We start from the raw sequence: 20,502 nt of genomic DNA on the forward strand, positions 1-20,502 counted from the left end.
ACTTGTTTAGCAGCCATGAAGGTCTGTTAAGAGGGCAGTATTCGTCAGCCAAGTCTTGTCAATATTTGCTGGGTCCCAAGTCTGAACCGAGTTCTCTGACTCAGCAGAAATACATTAAAATACTGAAATGACTCAGACATGTGAATGGGTATCCATGCATGTACAGTATAAATCATCCACAAGAATTGTATAATCCACGTACTGTATATATTCATACTGCTGTGTTATGAAGCCTGAAGTGACACGAAACGCACTATTCAAACATTGTGATGTTTTCTCATGAAACCACACATTACATCAAATAAAACTATTTCAATGGCATCAGCTATGAAAAATGCAATAAAAATGCAGGACAACGACCCACAAACACTGCAGGTGCAGACAAAAACACCCACCCAATGGGATATCTGTTTGCATGAAGTGCAAACACGTATGTCCTGAACTTTGGAGCGCAACATGAAAGTATCTAGACTGTTGGGAAAGATTTCTGCCTGAAGGGAAATAATCAAAGCGAAAATGGTGAAGATTTATCCCATTATTTTGATATGCAGTTTGCTGCTAGAAACCTGGCTTTCTTCTGAAGGTACGTTAACATTCATCTGTCTTAACCTATCTAGTTTATGTATGTTCCTGGAAATCATTGTTTTTAACACACACATTTTTAGAATGAAACACTGAATTGTCCACATTCTCAGTTTGAGCTGGTCAGTGTAAAATCTGTTCTAATGGTCAAAGGCTGAGTATTTGTTTGTTACATGCAGTCTTTTGAAATGTGAAAACATAGACCAATTAGAGTTAGTACAGAAAGAAACTGGTTAACACAAGAAGACTTTTCATGGTTTGTGTTGTGAGAAAACATAAAGGAAACTAAAAATCGATCATCATATTGTTCTTATCATGGTGGAACTGAAAGAACGTAAGTCTTTGCCTCTGACTTCAATAGCTGTTCAAACTCAACATAAAAAGCCTTTCAAAGTAAAACAATATTCCCTTGCCAAATCTTCAATGCTTGTCAAACTACATTATCTGTGTCCTAGAAACAGACCTTGGCGTTTGTAATTTTTCAGCATGTCTCTTTTGTGCATGTAGCTTCAGTGTTTCTGCCGAGGGATCTGGCGGGCTCTCTTCTGAAGAGACAGAAACGCTATAACACGGGTAGATTTGAGGAGATGATGAAGGATAATTTGGAGAGGGAATGTTTTGAAGAACGCTGCAATCTAGAAGAGGCCAGAGAGGTTTTTGAAGACCAGGAAAAAACCGTGAGTTGCATAAGCACATGTTTATCTCATAGAAATATTTTAGGACTATGTTTACGAGTTTAAAACTTTCCAATCTCTGTTTCAGATGAAATTCTGGATCACTTATTTGGGTGAGCATAAATATTCTTTTTGAAACATGTATCATATTGAACATTATAAATCTTTCTGTATCTGTTTGTACCTTTCTGTCCTTTCTAATTTGTCTGTTAATTTTACCTTACGTTAACATTACTGGATATATTCATAATATCATGATCATGGCCTCTCCTCCTTTCAGATGGAGACCAGTGTCAGTCATCTCCCTGTCAGAATGGAGGGAAATGTGAGGATGGTATGAACACATACACCTGCTGGTGTCCAGCGCGCTTTAGTGGGAAGAACTGTGAGTTGGGTAAGATCCACGATCCTCACATTAGCTGTTAAGACTGAGGAAGTCAGTGATTGTTATGTGAAACATTAAAATATGTTGTATAATGAAAATATACAACAAATGTTTTTAATATTATATCTTCTAGTTCATCAAATTTGTTAACAAATATGCCAAAATATGTTGTTTTTAGTTTTATTTTATATTTATTTAAATTTATTTTGAATTGTGTATTTTTATGTTTATTCTGAATTGAATATTTTTATTAAAAAGCATCTAATAAATGCATAAATTTATTCAAATGTGTATATATATATATATATATATATATATGTATATATATATTTAGACAGATCATAAAAACAATCATGAAATGAATATAAATATCATAATTTTATATCAAATAAATAATATACTAATCGTTTATGATTTATTTATTTATTTATTTTATGTGTCCAAATATCTCTGCATTAGTACTTTGTCAAAAATAAATTCTTAACCTTGTGTGCTTAAAGTTTTCCTCTGCTAAATCCTTTTTTCTTCTTTCATGGGTTGCTCTGGTGCAGAAATGGCAAAACAGTGTAATGTAAATAATGGAGGCTGCATGCACTTCTGCGTTGTGGATAAAATTTATGGAGCAGTGTGTGACTGTGCCGAGGGTTACAGACTGGCTCTAGATGGCAGGATATGTGAACCTACAGGTACGATAATCCTATTCCCACTTATTACATGACATTTATCTGCATTAAGCCAGGACGTACACTGTATTTCTATCTCATAGCTCAAAGATTTTCTTATGTTGTGCAGTATGACTTTTCTTCCTATGCAGTAGCATATTTTGAATACCATTTTCATTCAAGGAATTTCATTTATGTTTTAGGGCAGTACCCATGTGGACGTCTTGGAGCGAATATTGCTGAAACACTTAACTCAAGGTCTCTTATCAGTGCTGAGAATGGAAATCAAAGTCACTCTCTCAATCACATCAATACAACAGAACACAATACAACAGAGTCCAGTCCTACAGATCCTCTTGATGTGAACGGGACTAGCACACCTCAACCTACACTGAACATCACCTCATTCTTTCCCACTCGGCCCACCATCAAAAATGCAACAAACAATGAACATCGTATTGTAGGAGGAAACGAGGCAACACCGGGGGAGATTCCATGGCAGGTAGGTGAAGTGATGAATTGTGTGTCCAAATAAAACATTCATAAGATTCCTCCTCACCTTATGAAGCAAGGCTGGTATAATCTTCTCTAGTTTGTGTTGAAAAATCCACAGAACCTTGTAAAGAGGACATTACAATAAAAACCGTAATATCGGAACTCTTGAGGGAAATTTTGACTGTTCTTTCTGTGTTATGTTGGCAGGTGGTTTTTATGGAAAAGCTGAGTAAGATTGCATTTTGTGGCGGCTCTCTCCTCAGTGAAGAATGGGTCATTACAGCTGCCCACTGTGTTGAAGGAAAGGTGGGATCTTTCTTCATCAGAGTGGGTGAGAACTACACATGGCTGTTATTGCTATTTGGTTATAGAAAAAAACTTCTGCAGTTGTGAATAGTATATATAATTTATTATTTTATTTTTAATTTCACTGTCTCTTAAAAATCTACAGTTATGTATTCCAGATCCATGTGATGTGATATCACACATACTGGCAATGAGCTATAATGAGCTATATTTCTGGTGCTATATTTCTATAGGGGAACATGATGTGTCAATGAATGAGGGAAGAGAGAGTGATCACGGCATAGCGGAGTACCATATCCATCCAAGTTACAACTCTCAACGGAGTCTTTACAATCATGACATCGCCCTGTTAAAGCTCAAGGGACCCGTCAAATTCTCTGACTACGCCCTGCCCATCTGCCTGGGCTCTAAAGACTTCACAGAGAACTTGCTCAGGAGTGCAGAAAACTCCCTGGTGAGTGGCTGGGGGAGGCTACGGTACGGGGGCATGGAATCTAAAACACTTCAGAAAGTAGAGCTCCCCTACGTGGACCGGACGGAGTGCAAAGGCAGCAGCACCGACACCATCTCCCGCTTCATGTTCTGTGCCGGTTACAGTGCGGTAAGCAAGGATTCCTGTCAGGGGGACAGCGGAGGACCCCATGCCACCCAATATCAGAACACATGGTTCCTCACGGGTATCGTCAGCTGGGGCGAGGAGTGCGCTAAGGAGGGAAAGTATGGCATCTACACCCGTATCTCCAGATATATGTACTGGATAAGTAACGTTACTGGCATCAGAACAGGACATATGTCCAATACTGATCAACAGAGTTGAAATTAGATTAGGCCTTTGTGCAGGGTTGTTTTAAATGTCGGAAGGAATTAGAGCTCACAGACATGTTTGTACAGATGATATTTACTAGTCATCATTCAACAGACATACTGTAACAATCAAGAAAAAATATAGTTTTCCATCTTACACTTTGTGCTTGTACATCTAGTGAAATTATTTTCATACATGATATACCACAAAGCAGTATGAGGTCACTTTCATCTTTGTAACTCTGTACATATTATACACTAGAAGTGTATGGCTTTAAGAAGTGTACTTCAGACTGAAGTACACATGAAACCCATTCAGACCGCATTCACTTTTCTTCTCCCTTGTCAAGCCCTCTTTTAAACTAATGACATGCAAATGCACACTACTTTTCAAAAGTTTGGGGTCGTTTTTATAACTGTTTTTACAATGTAATTTATTAAGCTGAATTTTTAGGAGTCATTACTCCAGTTTTCAGTGTCACATGATCCTTAAGAAATCATGCTAAGAAACATTTCATATTATCATTGCTGACAACTGCTGATAAACATGATGTTTTGTGGAAAAATGATTTTATCCGGCATTCTTTGATGAATTGAAAGTTCAGTAAACAGCATTTATTTGAAATAGAAATACTTATCAATGCCTTTACTTTTACTTATCTGATCAATTTAATGCATCCTTTCTGGATAAAAGTATGCATTTCTTTTCAGAAAAAAAAAATCTTAGTAAAAATGTTACTGACCCCAAACTTTTAAACGGTACTGTATTTATTCATTGCAGTTTTTAATGAGGTTAGCAAATGTAAATTCACCTCAATGGTTTCTAAGCAGTTAACAAAAGTTAAATGCACATTGTGAGCGCAGGAAGTGTGACAGAGAAAAGGTTATTAGAACGAACAAGTTTACAGCGGACGTTATGATGTATACCACCAAGTTTTATTTCAATTACAAAAACTGACCCAAATATGGTGGAAGTGATTAAAAAATGGATTTCTAAATCAAAATGAATTATGCTGTTTCTACAGTAAACCCGTACAAAAACACTTTGATAACTAAGAAAATTTGCTAAGTATTCCAGAACAGCCATATTTGAACTGACTTAAAGTGAACGAATATAAACACGGATCATCTGAAGGTGAGCAGTATGTTTTTAAGCATAACTGGGAAGCAATATCGCAATCACATTGCTGACTAGTGATTTGTAAAGTTTTCACCTCACATACTCTCTGAAATAATATTTCTTTTACATATTTCTCTGAAATATTTCTAAAGTCAGAGTAATAACAAAAGAGGAATTAGTGTCAACCTGGTTGGTTTGGGAATGGAATGTTAGGTTTTGGCACATAAACTAGATACTAATGTTTAGTTTATCTTTCATTCTTTGTAGCACTGGTATCCACTCCAGCACTAAAATGGCTTTTTAAAACAAGTGTCCAACCGCTGTACCTATCCGAGGAGAGAAAAAAATAGTTTGCTATTCTCTCAAGCCAATGTACACCCCATGCCATAAACCTCCCTGTTGTTAATATATACTAAAATACTGTGCTAACTACACAAATACATGTTTTATATCATGTTATGGCACAGCACGGTGATGGTACTTTCCAGGGATGAAATGGATCACTGTAAAGTGCTTTGCAAAGCTCCTTTTATTTCCAGATTGTATTGTTGTAGGTGTGGTCATTGACTCGTTCGAGGAGTGAGACGAATCCCTTTTTGTCTTTAAATCCAGTATAATCCAAAATCCCCACTGATGGCAGATGGAAACATTCTCTCAACTAGGCAGCTCTGTTTTCCTGACTTGGTGTTTGTTTGTGTGCTTCAGGTTGGCGTGACTGGGCTCAGTCCTGAATGACAGTAATGGCGTTTAGGGTTGTCACATGGTGTGAGCTTTGTGTACATGTGGTTTATGTACTTAGGTGTTGCTGGGCTTCCTGCTGTTTATATTTCCCGTACCTATGAGACAACACCGGAGTGCTTTAGAGAAAGAAAAGCCTCTATTGCAGTACAGTACTATATGTTCAGATCTGATCAAATAAACACATATTCAACATGTTTATGTAAGCTGCATTTTACAATATAGTATTCTTATAAAATCGTTAGGCCTGTAGAGTTCACTCACCATAAGCCCCCCTCCTGATTTAATGAAGGGACTTCTGCCTGCATCTCCCAGCATTCTCAGCAGTGTATCAACAGAGAGTTTTCCTTCACCTCCACGAGTCAAATTCTTAACATGCCTGTAGAAATTATAGCGTGACACTGATCATTAACTTGAAAATTAGAGTGATTCTTATTGCGTAACTAGTGATTCAAAATTAATATGTTCTTGTAATTAATCAGTGTTCTACACCAGACGATAATGCAAAATTGTATCAGAATTTTGAAACCAGATTTTAGGGAATAATTATAGTTTTACAGATGGCCAAGTAGGCAAGAACATGCTAAAGTTTTGTAAAAATATTTTTTAGGGAGCTTGGTCAGTTTTATTTATATTTTTGAAAGAAGTTTCTAATGCTCACAGAGTCTGCATTCATTTGATGAAAAATACTGTAAAAACAGTCTATCATTCTAATATGCTGGTTTACACTTTATTTACACTGTTAAATATAATCTTTTGCAATTATATCTATTGATTTTAGTTTAGTGTTTTGTTTTTAATTTATTTTTTTAAATATATACATTTTAATATCGGTTATGATAGTAATAGTTATCAACCAGCTTATCAATGTCAGCCAGAATTTTAACATCAGAGCATGTCTTATATTTTTTGCTCCACTTGAGCATGAATAAAAAATAAAAAATGACTCACCAAAGCCCCATGGCACTCTCCTGCAGCACGTGAATGACATCACCACATTTGATGATTACATCATTCTTGCCACACTTTAAATGGTCCACCATTGCTCTATACCTTCCAGGAACCTAAAAGACAACAAACAAACCAGCATAGTACACTTTCAAAGCCATCATATTGACTATGTACAAACAAAATCCTTCATTGTTGCTGAGTGATATCTAAAGGTCCAAGCTCACCAGCAGCACATCGTCTTCTTCATCAGAGTCTGAGATGTTTGAAAGGTCAGTGGTCCAGTCCTCCAGACCCTCACAGATGTCCACTGAGTGAGACGTCCCTGGCCAGCCTGCAACCCACAACCAGCCGAACCATAATGACATTCTCCCCGAATGGGTTGTACATTTTTCATGCATTGCCATTACGTGAGTCAATTTCATGCAAATAAATGTGCCACAATTTACATATTAAAAATCCCATTTCAAAAACCCATTATGTTCGATAGCATAGTGAATTTTCCTGCTCCTATCAACTAGACTAAATGCCAGTGAAATGGCCTTTGCATGGCCTCTGACTCACTGCGGCAGTTGTGATAGCGAGGACGTGGAGAAACGATGACTGGGTCTGTCAAAACCGGACTCACGCGGCCTGAATCGGCCTCCTCCGAGCTGATGGACGCACCCTGGTGCTTGCTGTGAGGAAGGACATCAAAACAACCTGAGCAGCCAGTGATCTGTGTGGACGTCCAGGGCATGCATACGGACATATGCCTCACACTGATCCACCAACCGATGAACCGAGGAACCCATATATATATATATATTAGATTTTTTTAGTGTTTTATTTTAATTAAACTTTATATTATTATCATAACCCATCATACACTTAAATGTTTTTTTATTCAATTTTTAAAATCATATCTAAACTATCAGTTATAAATTAGATTTCAAATCCAGGATTTTCAGTGTGGTCATAATGTATCTTAAAAATGGGTAATTAGTTACTCTGAAGTGTTTTTGAAACACTCATTTTTAGTTGTGCAAACAAACTGACATTTTATGTTCAGGACTTGACATTAACATAAGCATTTTTTGATATATCTCCATCAACGAGGAGGTATTGAGGAGGCGTTATTAAGTGATGACAGAGGCACTTGTAACTTTTTATCTACTGCATTCTGTGGAGTTTTAACCTTAATAAAATGACTCACCTGAACAATATACACCTCCTCTTTTCCGTTATACCAAATTTCAAACTTCTTTACATCCCCTTTGATGTTTTCTGTGATACCCACAGCACTCATCTGCAAATGAAACAGAGGGGTCAAAGATCTCACTTGGAAATTCAGTAATGCAGTATTTTAATAACCTTGTGGGTTTTTTAACGGAATCTGAGTTAATCCTAAAACCCCTTTCATAAAAACGTCCATCTCTTTGAGCACACTTAAAATAGAGCTGGAATAAATAAAAAGGTGCTTAACTTCCGCATCTGTGCAACACAACATGCTCAAAAATAGAAAACAGGTCAAAGTTGGCAGGTTAGCTGTATGGTGGATGTTGTAATTGTAAAATCTGCCAGCAAAAAGCATCTTTCTACTTTAACGGTCAATCAAAAGTACTATTTAAATAGCAAATACGTTGATCTCTCACTCTCTCTCACCATCAGGCAGTGTTTGAAGCTGTAAGAGGCTGTCCGATCATGTGCCTCTCCACCCTCCTCTCTCTTCTTGCAGAAAAGCAGAGCGCTTTCATGAAGGAACAGATGCCTTTGCATTGGTTTAAAGCGAGCCATGTCTTTCATGCGCGTTGGCCCTTTCCTATGGTTGATCCAGACATTAAAAGACCCCTGCATAAGGACGCGGCCCAGGTCACTCAATTCGCCCTAGATACAGAGGACACGGAGAAAAGCGAACTGTCAGTCAACTGTCAGTGGCAATAAACATACAACAGTTCACCCAAAATTTAAATTTGCTGAAAATGTACTCACCCTCAGGCCATCCAAGATGTAGATGAGTTTGTTTATTCATCAGACAATTTACATATTAAAAATCCCATTTCAAAAACCCATTATGTTCGATAGCATAGTGAATTTTCCTGCTCCTATCAACTAGACTAAATGCCAGTGAAATGGCCTTTGCATGGCCTCTGACTCACTGCGGCAGTTGTGATAGCGAGGACGTGGAGAAACGATGACTGGGTCTGTCAAAACCGGACTCACGCGGCCTGAATCGGCCTCCTCCGAGCTGATGGACGCACCCTGGTGCTTGCTGTGAGGAAGGACATCAAAACAACCTGAGCAGCCAGTGATCTGTGTGGACGTCCAGGGCATGCATACGGACATATGCCTCACACTGATCCACCAACCGATGAACCGAGGAACCCACGAATGGAAACAAGGGCGTCAAAGGAACACAGGGCAAAAACACAACAACATCCATCAAACGTCATAACAAACAGGATATTCTGAAACCAGACTGCGGTCAATAGAGTACAATGGCAAATAAGCTCAATATTAATGATGAGTGTAATTTTCAGGCAGTAAATTGGATTTCATTGAAACAAACATTAGTAGAGTTGACATGACATTGACCCCAATCCTGTTCCATTGAACGGCAACATTCAAAGAAATTGTTTTGAAAAAACAAAGATAAAGTACTATGTGCTGCAAATGACTTCCCAAATTTAATTATAAATTTCACTGTTATTATTTTTTTTATAAAATTATATTTGTATCTTTAATACATTCTATTAATTCAGGGTGAAGTATATAGTTAAAAAAAAAAAAAGTATAACATCTAACGAATAATCCTAAAAAATCACATCAAAATAATCACAGATTTGCATATTAGCTGATTAATTATCCCATGACTTAAATTAGATTTAAAATTGATTTAAATGTCCAATTAGGATAAAATGCTTCACTAAATGTTTAAAAAGCATGATATTTGAAAATAGCTCATGATATTTATTAGACAGCCATTTACTGCATATAGCATCTTATGTTTGAATCTCCAAAGCTCAAATGTTTCTATTAAGTAGGTTTCAGAAATGACAGGAATGTGTGCTTCAAGAATGTTTGGTAACACTTTACTTGAAGGGGTGTGCATAAGACTGACATGGCACCTCAGACCAGATTCGGAGGGACAAGACATTAATTGATTGACTGGAAATGTGGATTACTTGTGGATTATTATCGGCTGTTTGGACTCTCATTCTGACGGCACCCATTCACTGCAGAAGACCCATTGGTGAGCAAGTGATGTAATGCTACATTTCTCCAAATCTGTTCTTATGAAGAAACAAACTCATCTACATCTTGGATGGCCTGAGGGTGAGTACATTTTTTAGCAAATTTTCATTTTTGGGTGAACTATTTCTTTAATATTCCTCCTCTATCCTTCCTCATTTCTTGGCCGCACCTCATAACCAGTGATGGCAATTTGATGCATGGAGTCATTGACAGACTTGAGGAGGTCCAGCATGGCATTTAGCGCCCCCTGCAGCTCAGATGCATACTGCGAGTTTGAGCTGTGTTTTAGTAGTTCCTAGTCAGAGAGACAGAAGGCATTTAGTATAATAGACATCTGTGGGGGCAAAAAATTCTATAACAAGTAGGATTTGGTTTGTTAGGCACCTTCAGAAGAAGCTGGTACTTGGTTAAACGTTGAACAGGTTTCAGCAAATATGAGTCCAGACCTAGTTTATGATCCAGCTTCTTTTTGCACTCCTACATAAGAAAGAAGATAAAATTAGCTAAATAAACAATCTAAAACTCATTTAATGAATATCATGTGTCATGTCATGATTATGTAGGTGTCATGTCAGTCTTATGAAGGTGTCATGTCAGTCTTATGCACTGGTATGGTACTGATTAGTACTATATCCATCATGCAGATGGGCTCAAAGCATACAGTCTTTATGAATGTGATTTATGTAAGGCAAAACTGTTCGACAAATTCTGTTGATTTTTGTTCAGATACTTCCATATGCAAATATGAATATTGATTTAAGCATTTTACATCCATACTATAGAAGTAAGGTTCACCTGTCGGCCAAGGGTGGAGATAATGGCTGCTCACTGTCTGGGTGAGCATCACCTGAGAAAGTGAAACAGAGTTTGACCCACTAAACATTTAATTACCATTAAAAATAACCATGATATTAACAGAAATGGAAATGCAGTGTGGGAACCTTTGCCAATCTTTTGCTGATTGTTGAGGATTTTTCTAATCTCAGTGAGCCATGCAATCTTCACATCTACAGTTGAAGCCTGCAAAATAAAATAATTATAAAATACAAATCAATTTTTTCCACTATAATTTTTTTCTTGTTTAATATTCTATTTTCTTATATAATATTTACTCACATTTTAGATTTTATAATATATTGTATTTATATATCTAATTAATATGTATAATATATATAGGTATATATAATGTCTCCAGACCTAGCTTATGATCCAGCTTCTTTTTGCACTCCTACATAAAAAGATAAAATTAGCAAAATAAACAATCTAAAACGCATCTAAATGAATATAAAATGTTACACTAATCCCTATCTACACCAATAAATATCTAAAAAAAATATCCACAACAATACCTGGATGAAGGCTGAATCTGAACACTGCCTCCAGAGGGCATCTGAGCGAGGTTTGTTCTGGCAGTAGTGCTCATAGACCTGAAAATTTTCTTTCTGCAAAAACATTTATTACAAGAGAACTCGTAACAGACATTGTATCCAGATAAGTGGTTCCCGTATTACTTTTCTATGCCGTCACAATAGCAGAATAAATCATATTTACCTATAAGCTGTGATTGTGAGTTCGCAGTCTAAAACATTTCTTATTATTATCAATGTTAAAAACAGTTGTGCTGCTTAATATTTTTGTGGAAACCTTGATACATTTTTCAGGATTCTTTAATGCACAGAAAGTTCAAAAGAACAGCACTTGCTTGAAATAGAAATTATAAATGTCTTTACATATACAGTATACATATGACACAGAATGGCTCACCCGTTCCAGAAAGCACGCTCCCACTCTCTCTGGGGTCTCTAAGCAGCTCTCGAGGTCCTGCAAGAATATCCTGCACAACAAAGACAGGATCAGCATGAATGTGTTTATGTGTCCATGTGTGTGGGCATATTTCTCACCTGCTGTGGAATTTATAGATCTCCGGAAGATTTCCGAACAGCTCTTCTTTCTTGTTTCGCAGTACAGATGGCAGTATATTAGAGAGAGATGGGTTATCCATCTCTGCCCTGTAACCCTGTCACAATATCACAGAGCAGTCATTTTCTAGAACTATATCATTATAGCACTAATTATACACTTTTCATGTTGTGTCTTTACTCATTGTGCCAAATCAGACCTAACATAGTTTCTTTTGTTTTTATTTGGCAGTCTCCACCAATAGTTGTAGTCAAATGTGTGTAACTACATGTTCAAGCTCTGACTCACTGCAACACTATAAACTACAGTGTGAAAGGAAAGGTGTGATTTCAAAATGAGTGCATCCAAAGGTCCTCTACAATATTACCACTGTGAGGCAAATGGGATGAGGGAAAACAAAACACAGAGCAATTATTTCAAGGTCATTCGGTCAAGACATTACCAGCAAAACAGACAGCAGCTCATCCACATAGATTCTCTCCGTCTCAATCAGCTCCTTCATTACGTGGCTGCAGAAGCGAGGGATGCATGGGCAATAACAGAGGAGAGAGGGGGAGAAAGATATGAGGACAGAACGGGAAAGAGACTGGTGAGAGACAGACAAAGAGAGGAGGTTGAGAAGAATTCATGATTCATGAACATACATTTTTTTGTCAAGATATTGCATAAATGCTCACCGTTTGTGCTGGTCAGGGTTCTCAACTCCCTCTGGGCTGTAAGACAGACAGCTGCGGTTCTCCTCGTAATCGTGCATGACCTCTATCTACAAGAACCGGAATAAAGTTCCTAAAGCTGTCAGCAAAAAGTAGACGAAGTGCGCTTTGTATGATTTTGAGATGAACAAGAACGGTCAGCCAAACCTTTTTAGTGCTGGGCCCTTTCCATGAGGCCCTTTTACCAGGAAGTGCAAGATCAAAAGAAAACCTTAAACTGGAGTTCACGTCAAAACCTTTCAAAAAGACAAGAAACATTCAGACAAATGGAAACAGTAAGTCTGTCATGTGCAAATGCGGTTGAAATAGGTAAACATACTGTGTTTAGGAGAGAATACAGGGGATTTGCAGCATGGCGAGTTCTCGGGCCTTGGAGCGACTAGCTGGATGGGTCTGACCTGATTATCAGCCAGTTTCCTCAGACAGGCCTGTCTGCTCTGGATCATTCCCTGCACTGTTGATAGCTTCTCTGTGACAGCCCCTATCTGAGACTAACAAGAGAGGAACGGGGTGAACTTAAAATAGGCACTTGATCGATAGAGATTGAGTAAGGACATACTGTAGAAAAATAGGGAAATGTCATTGTTACACTTCAGGGTAACAGGTAATTCAGAATGTTCTCACAATTATGAGTTTATATCTCACAATTCTCTTTTTTTTTTTGTAATTCTGAGAGAAACGTCAGAATTGTCAGATATAAACTTGAGACTGCAAGAAAACAGTCAAAATTCTGAGTTTATATCTCACAATTTTGTTAAAATTCTTACTCTGTGGCGGGACAAAAACAGAATTGCAAGAATTGTAAACTCAAAATTCAGAGAAAAAAAGTCAGAATTGTGAGATATAAACTCAGAATTTAGAAATGTAGACTCAGAATTGGCAGAAAAAATGTTGGAAATTTGAGCTAAAAAGTCACAATTACCTTTTTAAACAAATTTTTTATTCCGTGGCAGAAACATTAAAATCACTTATTGTTTTTTTAGTATAAACTTTGTCTTATCCATTTCTATGAGGAGAAATAAAAAAATAGAAGCAAATTAAACAGTTGTTGACCAATTAAGATATTAAATTTAATGTGGAAGCTTACATATTTTTTCTTTCCATTTAATTTTTTTGCTGTCTAAGAAAAAGTAATTAGATATTGCAAGATATTAAAGGGATAGTTCATCCAAAAATGAAAATTCTGTCATCTTTTTCTCACCCTCATGTTGTTCCAAACCTATATATGATTTTCTTTTTTGTATGAATCACTAAAAGAAGATATTATGAAGAATGTTGGTAAGTAAACAGTTTTGAATGTACGGACCCAAAAAAAAAACATTTATTAAAATGTATGTTCTTCAGAAGAAAGAAAGTAATGCAGTTTTGGAACACCATGCGGGTGAGTACATGATGACAGAATTTTCATTTTCTGGGTGGGCTACACGTTTAAATCTCTTTTGTGATTTTTCTATGATATCTTTTTAAATTATATAAATTATTTAAACTATAGAACAAATGAAACTTAATGAGCACATCCTCAACACCTGTATAATGGGGTCCAAAAGTATGAGACCTCATTCAAAAACTGGCTTGGTGTCATTAAAGTGAGCATGACACCCTATCTAAATGCATGTTATTGATTTTTCCATGCATGTGTTTCATTTTTTTATTTTATTTACATTTTCTCAGATGGTAATGCTGATAATATAAACTGTAATGAAAATGTATTAAATTAGAAAAATGCCAAGGTGCATTTTCACTACTTGTCTCAAATGGTATATTTGTGCTTTGTTCCATAACCGTACCTGCAGCTGTGGTGTGAGTATTGCCTCAAACTCCAGACTGAGAAGGTCCGGGTTAGACCGCACCACTGAGGGCGCCATCTCCACCAGTCTCTCAATGTCCTGCAGGGCTGCCTGCGCCCCCTCTTTGGACTGAAACTTATCCAGCAGCTGGTTAGCCAGCAGATAGGCCCCCTCATCACACCAACGCACAGTCTGCCCATATACAGATATGCAGAGTCTGTATGTGCTTTGCATAAAGTGCATATATTACATATTTCTTGCATTTGCATAGTTATTACCTCCTCCAACCGCAACAGCAGGTCTCGTATGCGTGTGAGAGATGCCCGTTTGGCACGTAGAGCTGTAGTGAGAGTGTCAGAGTGATGCCTCAGTTCATTGCAGCGCTGAACTATTAGGGCAAGAGCGTAGTGATGACTCGCTGCCAGCTGGTGCCCATGCAGAATAATAATCTGAGCACGGCCCATTTCTTCCTGCAAGAACAACAGAGCACTTCTGGCTTTTAATCAATGTATCAGTTAAAAGACTGGTCAAACCGATCTTAGCATCAACTTCAACATCAATCAATATTTGTGATGTGCTCATAAAGGCATGTTCACTAAAAAAAGCGAAGGTCAGTTATTTTAAGCTTTAACATATTAAACCTCTGCTGTGGTTTCCAGCATCTCGAGGTCTTTGAGTAGCTGCTCCGTCTGGGCCACTGCTGTCCCCACAGATGCAATGGCTTTCTCCTGTGCACTGAGTTTCTCCAGAATGGCTTCCATCTGTGCACAGACCAAAACCAAATAATTATGTTCACTGATGCATTTAAAATAAATATTTTATTGTGCATTCATTCACAAAAAAAAATATTACAGCAGATGTGACTTTGGTATAGTTACAAAAAAGTTTTAATGGTTTTTCCTTAAATTGTTTATATTACATGCTTAATATACAGTGAGAGTAGAGTCGTCATGGAGTCAACGGTGTAGTAATCAACATAACACTTAAAAAGCCATAACAATTCGAATTTGTGATTTTTTTAAATTCTGTTCATTTACAAGAATCATCTAAATGAACTTTCCAATGGTGCATACAGGTGGACTATTTAAGACGAACCAATTCGCTAAAATGAATCATAGTTTTTAATGCTGCTTATGAGAAAGTGAACCGTTCGAATAGATTCACTAGAATGATCAGATTTTCCAGTGCTGCAAATGGGACAGTGAACTGTCGAATTGATTCAGTAAAATGACTTGCGCTTTTCAATGTCATGCATGACAGAGAAGAGGACCCTTGAAAGACAAATTGATTCACTTTAATTAATTGGGTGGTTACACATGAGAGTATGTTTAGGACAACTGTTTAGGACAAACCGATGCATTAGAATAAATTAAACTTTCCAATGCTGTATATAAAAATCTGGACCACTTAAGACGAACCGATTCACTAGAATGACTCTTTCCAATGCTTCATATAGATAGAAGAGGAACTAAATTACTAAAATAAATCTGACTTTGTAGCGCTACCCAAAATTAGAGCGAGAGAGCTGAGATTGTTTTTACTTTATCTGGTTTTGTGCAAAGTAGCATGTGTAGTACAATGACATTGAAAACAGCAATGTTGCACTGTGCCATCACCAAATATTTGGGAAAAGTAGCTTGTTACTAGAAAAGCTGGAAAAGCAGTGTTTTTAAAGTACAATCGCTACTTTTAGGACTCCAACACTGGTCTGTACCTCATGGAAGCTCATCTCGTACTGGAGCAGTTGAAGGTATTGTTGGAGCTTGAGATGGTGCTTCTCAAAAAAGCCATCAAAAGCCATTTCCATGTCCCGTAACTGTGCCACGAGCCTGCAAGAAACAAATGGAACATGATGGGTCTTTTTTTCACATACAGAGCCTATATAGAATATTATGTTGATTGCGATGGACAAATTTTTGCAGAAATATGTATTGCGACCTAGTGGACGTTAAATGGATGTCAACCAATCCAATACTGGAGGATAAAATATTAAAGAGGCAATAAATACAGCATGATTTCGAATACCTGAATCACATAAATACTCCTTATTATCTACCCGTTATTCATCTACCCAAAAGAGCTGATGACAATGATTTACTTCCTCTGCTGGTGAGTAATAGCCTTCGTACCTCTGCACTCTTTCTTTGTCTTGGCTGATGTCCCTGTCTTCTGCTGCAGCACCTTCCACAGCTTTTGAGGCCTCAAGGTTTGAGAGAAGCTGACGTCCTTCCCTCATAACTGACCTAATGTCATCCTGTAACAGTTTTCAAACCATATGTCTAATTCAAATATCACTTAAGTATTTATATATAACTATTCATACATTTTTTACTGTATTATAGCCATTTTATGTGTGAACAACTTGGGATGCTTTTATATTATTTTAGTTGTCCTGTATTGGCACATCAGTGATGAAATATTCTGTTGTGAAAATCATCCTAGCAGTCATTGTGTTTTACGTTTAATAGATTTTCCAAAATTCTGAGACGACAATTAAAGTATGGGATTCAAAATCGAATTTTAAGGAATAAGTTTGGGATAAAATATAAATAAAATTGGCACAATGTATTTTTTTTTTTAAATAACAACATTATGCCGGAAAATTTAATATTATTTTTCTATTAAAAAACCTATGCTGATAATATAATGCATTAGATAAAATTACATTAAATTAGAAAAAATGTCAGGCCCCACTGTTTATGTGCATAATAAATACACAACTACAGAATCATCCCCATACCTTCATCTGCCTGTATTTCTCAGTATGTGATCTGAGTAGGTACTCAATGCCGCTGGCTTCATCAGGCAGCTCGATCTCAGACAACTCTGTGCCGAATGTCTGCAGTAATTGAGCGATCTCCTTCACTGTCACTGCAAAACTCTCTATGGCCTGGAGGGGGCAGCAGAGACAAAAATATGCATTACTAAGCATTTACTGCAATTGTAGGTCAAAGCATCCTTATCTAAAATCAGATTTGCATGAATTTAGATTTGCAAATCACAAATAATGAATAGGAAGTAAACAAATATCATTTAGTAAGTGATTTCTTTCTCTTATCTTATTAAGTAGTGAAGCATACAATGCGATTTTGTGATTTAATTTCATTTTGTGAAGCATATAATGCCATTTTTTGTTACAGTATAATTGTCTTCTCGTTTCCCTGCATGAAATCAATTGTGCTGCTACAGTGCACAACAGAATGCTTACCGTTTGCAGAACGATCCAGTCACTATGGCATTCCTCCAGCGTGCTGCCAAACTCAGTGCTCAGTTGATTTTCATCAATGAAGCGAAGCAGGTCTGTCAGGGAGCTCAGCATTACCATCTGAATAAGACAAAAATAAGCAGGCAATTAATTAAGCATGGTATATTTAATGAAAATTGTGTTAAATAAGATTAAGAGTCCATTCGTTAAGCAGGCTAACCTTTTAAAGGTGAAATGGCCTTTTAAAGGAATTGTGCACCAAAAATGTAAAATAGCTGAAAATGTATTCACACTCAGATCATCCAAGATATAGATGGGTTTCTTTCTTCATCAATACAGATTTGAAGAAATTTACAGTGGTGTGAAAAAGTGTTGGCCCCCTTCCTGATTTCTTATTTTTTTGCATGTTTGTCACACTTTAATGTCGGACCAAAATTCTCCACAGCGCTGTAACAGACTCATTGCAAGTTATCGCAAACGCTTGATTGCAGTTGTTGCTGCTAAGGGTAGCCCAACCAGTTATTAGGTTTAGGGGGCAAACACTTTTTCACACAGGGCCATGTAGTTTTGGATTTTGTTTTCCCTTAATAATAAAAACCTTCATTTAAAAACTGCATGTTGTGTTCACTTGTGTTATCTTTTACTAATATTTAAATTTGTTTGATGATCTGAAACATTAAAGTGTGACAAACATGCAAAAAAATAAGAAATCAGGAAGGGGGCCAACACTTTTTCACACCACTGTTAGCATTACATCACTTGCTTACCAATGTATCCTCTTCAGTGAATGGGTGCCGTCAGAATGAGTTCAAACAGCTGATGAAATGCTGATATCACAATAAGCCACATGTAATTCACATGACTCCAGTCCATCATTTAATGTCTTGTGAAGTGAAAAGCTGCAGGTTTGTAAGAAACAAATTCATCAAGGCATTTAATCTTAAACTGTCACTTCTGGTTTTTAGCAGCTGTTTGGACTCTCATTCTGACGGCACCCATTCACTGCAGAGGATCCACTGGTGAGCAAGTGATGAAAATGATCAAATCTTTCAAATCTGTTTCTCATGAAGAAACATTTTGGATGGCCTAAGGGTGAGTAAATTGTCAACATTTATTATTTTTGGGGTGAACTATTCCTTTAATGGCCTTGTTGTGGATAAATAAAGACTGAAAGAAATAGATTTAAAATATAAAATGTTGACCCACATAATTAGTTGGTATTAAAATGAATGACACAGTATTATACAATTTGATGTTTGTTTTGCTTCTCAAGACATCGGGTATGCATCTAATGACTATATCATAAAGAACCTATTGTTTTTGCACCACAGAGGAATCTCGTCAGCAATTACCGGCATCTTGAGAGCAAAGTCGTCCTGACTGAAGCGGAAACCGAGGTCTGTACCAGTGGTCTGCAGGTGGGTTTTGGGTCTCAGCACTAGAACTAAGTGCAGATGTCCAGGGAATGACATCTGAAGATGAGATATGACATTTCATGTGGACACATTCAACTCACATCCAATCACATAAATAAGGATGATTTAAAGAGTAATAATATCATAACAATTTAATCAGAAACAGCAGGGTGGCTGCTTGTATATCATCCTCCTACTTCTAATGTGTTCACAGATGTAGAAATCTAGGTCAGACACCCACCTATTTCCATAAATGCACATATTTAAATTGTAGTTAAGTAAACAGATGAAACATCAAAGACAGAACCCGAAGTACAATTAAAATGTGTTTTTTAGCCTTCAAAATACTCAAATGTGAAGCTAACACCTCTTGTATCACCTTTCTTGCTGATTCAAGCAGGAAATTCAATCTAACTAGCAACTACTATGCACTTTTTCAGACCCTTAAAGACAATCAATGTCCATGGAAATCCAAGGCTGACTCTGTTTAACTGCTAATGCTGAGAAGTCAGTGTAAGCTGTCTGTCTTCTCCTTTTTTGATTGACTTATGATCAGTAAACCTGAGAATCAGAGAAACTCACATTTTTGCTGCCATAATCAGTATTCCTGCAGTTTAATTCATCATCATCATGGTGCATATGTGTAATGACAATAAAACACAGATGCACAGCCAAAATAAGTACATATTTTATTATTATTATTGCGTTAGTCATAATCCATACACGGAGTTACAAGCGAAGTGGTCGGCTGTTTCAAAAACCGATCATTGCACATGCCAGTAATCAAATGAAAAACGCACCACTGCTGACTGCAATAATTATCCCGGTCCTAACTAATAGTTAGTATTACAAACGCGGGCGTTTATAGTCTTGTTTATAGTTTCTCATTAATCTAAAGCAAACAAGACACCCACCCGCCGCCCTGAATTAGCGTTTGTCAATTCTGCAGCATAAACCCGGTCCAAAACAGAGAAGAATCCATCTTACCGCAGCCCTCTGGATCCGGGGCAGTCCCCTGAGTGGATTAGCCTCCGCCATTGTTTCTAATTTGCCCGTTTCGTAGGGATGTAGACCCACTTAGCCTCACAACTTCCCTCCCTCCATGACTTTGTCTGCGGGACTGTGAGCAGCAGCAGCAGCAGCAGCGATTAGCCGCAGAGCGGATGCTGCAGTGCCGACGACACCTTGACCGCACTTATCTGCTCATTACTGTCACACCTATAATACATGGCACTCTTACGCAGAACAAAATATATCTACGAAGCCATAGTTTAGTGTAATTTGCTCGAATCAGACCTGATTGGATTATATTGCAAGCGTCACAGTCACACTGTAGTGAGGGGCACGAATTATAAAATCCAGCACCATGGACAGAGGTCGATACGCACTCGTGCAGTACTTCGGGCATATACCTACTTCCCACCTCACATCACCTCTCTCACATATAAAAATCATACAAATGTATACACATAATATACATAAAATATATGTGATATAAAAAAGAAATATTCTGA

General features: G+C 37.2%; 1 protein-coding gene and 1 pseudogene across 1 annotated transcript; one reads left to right on the forward strand and one right to left on the reverse strand.

Annotated features, from left to right (window-relative positions):
- The first annotated feature begins 442 nt into the window (after positions 1–442).
- On the forward strand, positions 443–4,351 carry LOC107693933 (coagulation factor IX-like). Its single transcript, XM_016493493.1, has 8 exons — positions 443–583; positions 1,090–1,259; positions 1,345–1,369; positions 1,537–1,650; positions 2,193–2,327; positions 2,507–2,805; positions 3,006–3,129; positions 3,338–4,351. Exons 1-8 carry the CDS (start codon positions 517–519, stop codon positions 3,919–3,921), a joined length of 1,518 nt encoding a protein of 505 aa, XP_016348979.1. The 5' UTR covers positions 443–516; the 3' UTR covers positions 3,922–4,351.
- Positions 4,352–4,371: 20 nt separating this feature from the next.
- Positions 4,372–20,258, reverse strand: LOC107693882 (proto-oncogene DBL-like; annotated as a pseudogene).
- Positions 20,259–20,502: the final 244 nt, after the last annotated feature.

The sequence above is a fragment of the Sinocyclocheilus anshuiensis genome, unplaced genomic scaffold (genome assembly GCF_001515605.1).
Source record: "Sinocyclocheilus anshuiensis isolate Anshui unplaced genomic scaffold, SAMN03320099.WGS_v1.1 scaffold694, whole genome shotgun sequence".
NCBI lineage: Eukaryota > Metazoa > Chordata > Actinopteri > Cypriniformes > Cyprinidae > Sinocyclocheilus > Sinocyclocheilus anshuiensis.

Coding starts and splice junctions, on each gene's coding strand:
- LOC107693933 (XM_016493493.1), top strand. CDS start 517: ATGGTGAAGATTTATCCCATTATTTTGATATGCAGTTTGCTGCTAGAA. Junction 584..1,089: donor AACCTGGCTTTCTTCTGAAG/GTACGTTAACAT, acceptor TTGTGCATGTAG/CTTCAGTGTTTCTGCCGAGG. Junction 1,260..1,344: donor TTGAAGACCAGGAAAAAACC/GTGAGTTGCATA, acceptor TCTCTGTTTCAG/ATGAAATTCTGGATCACTTA.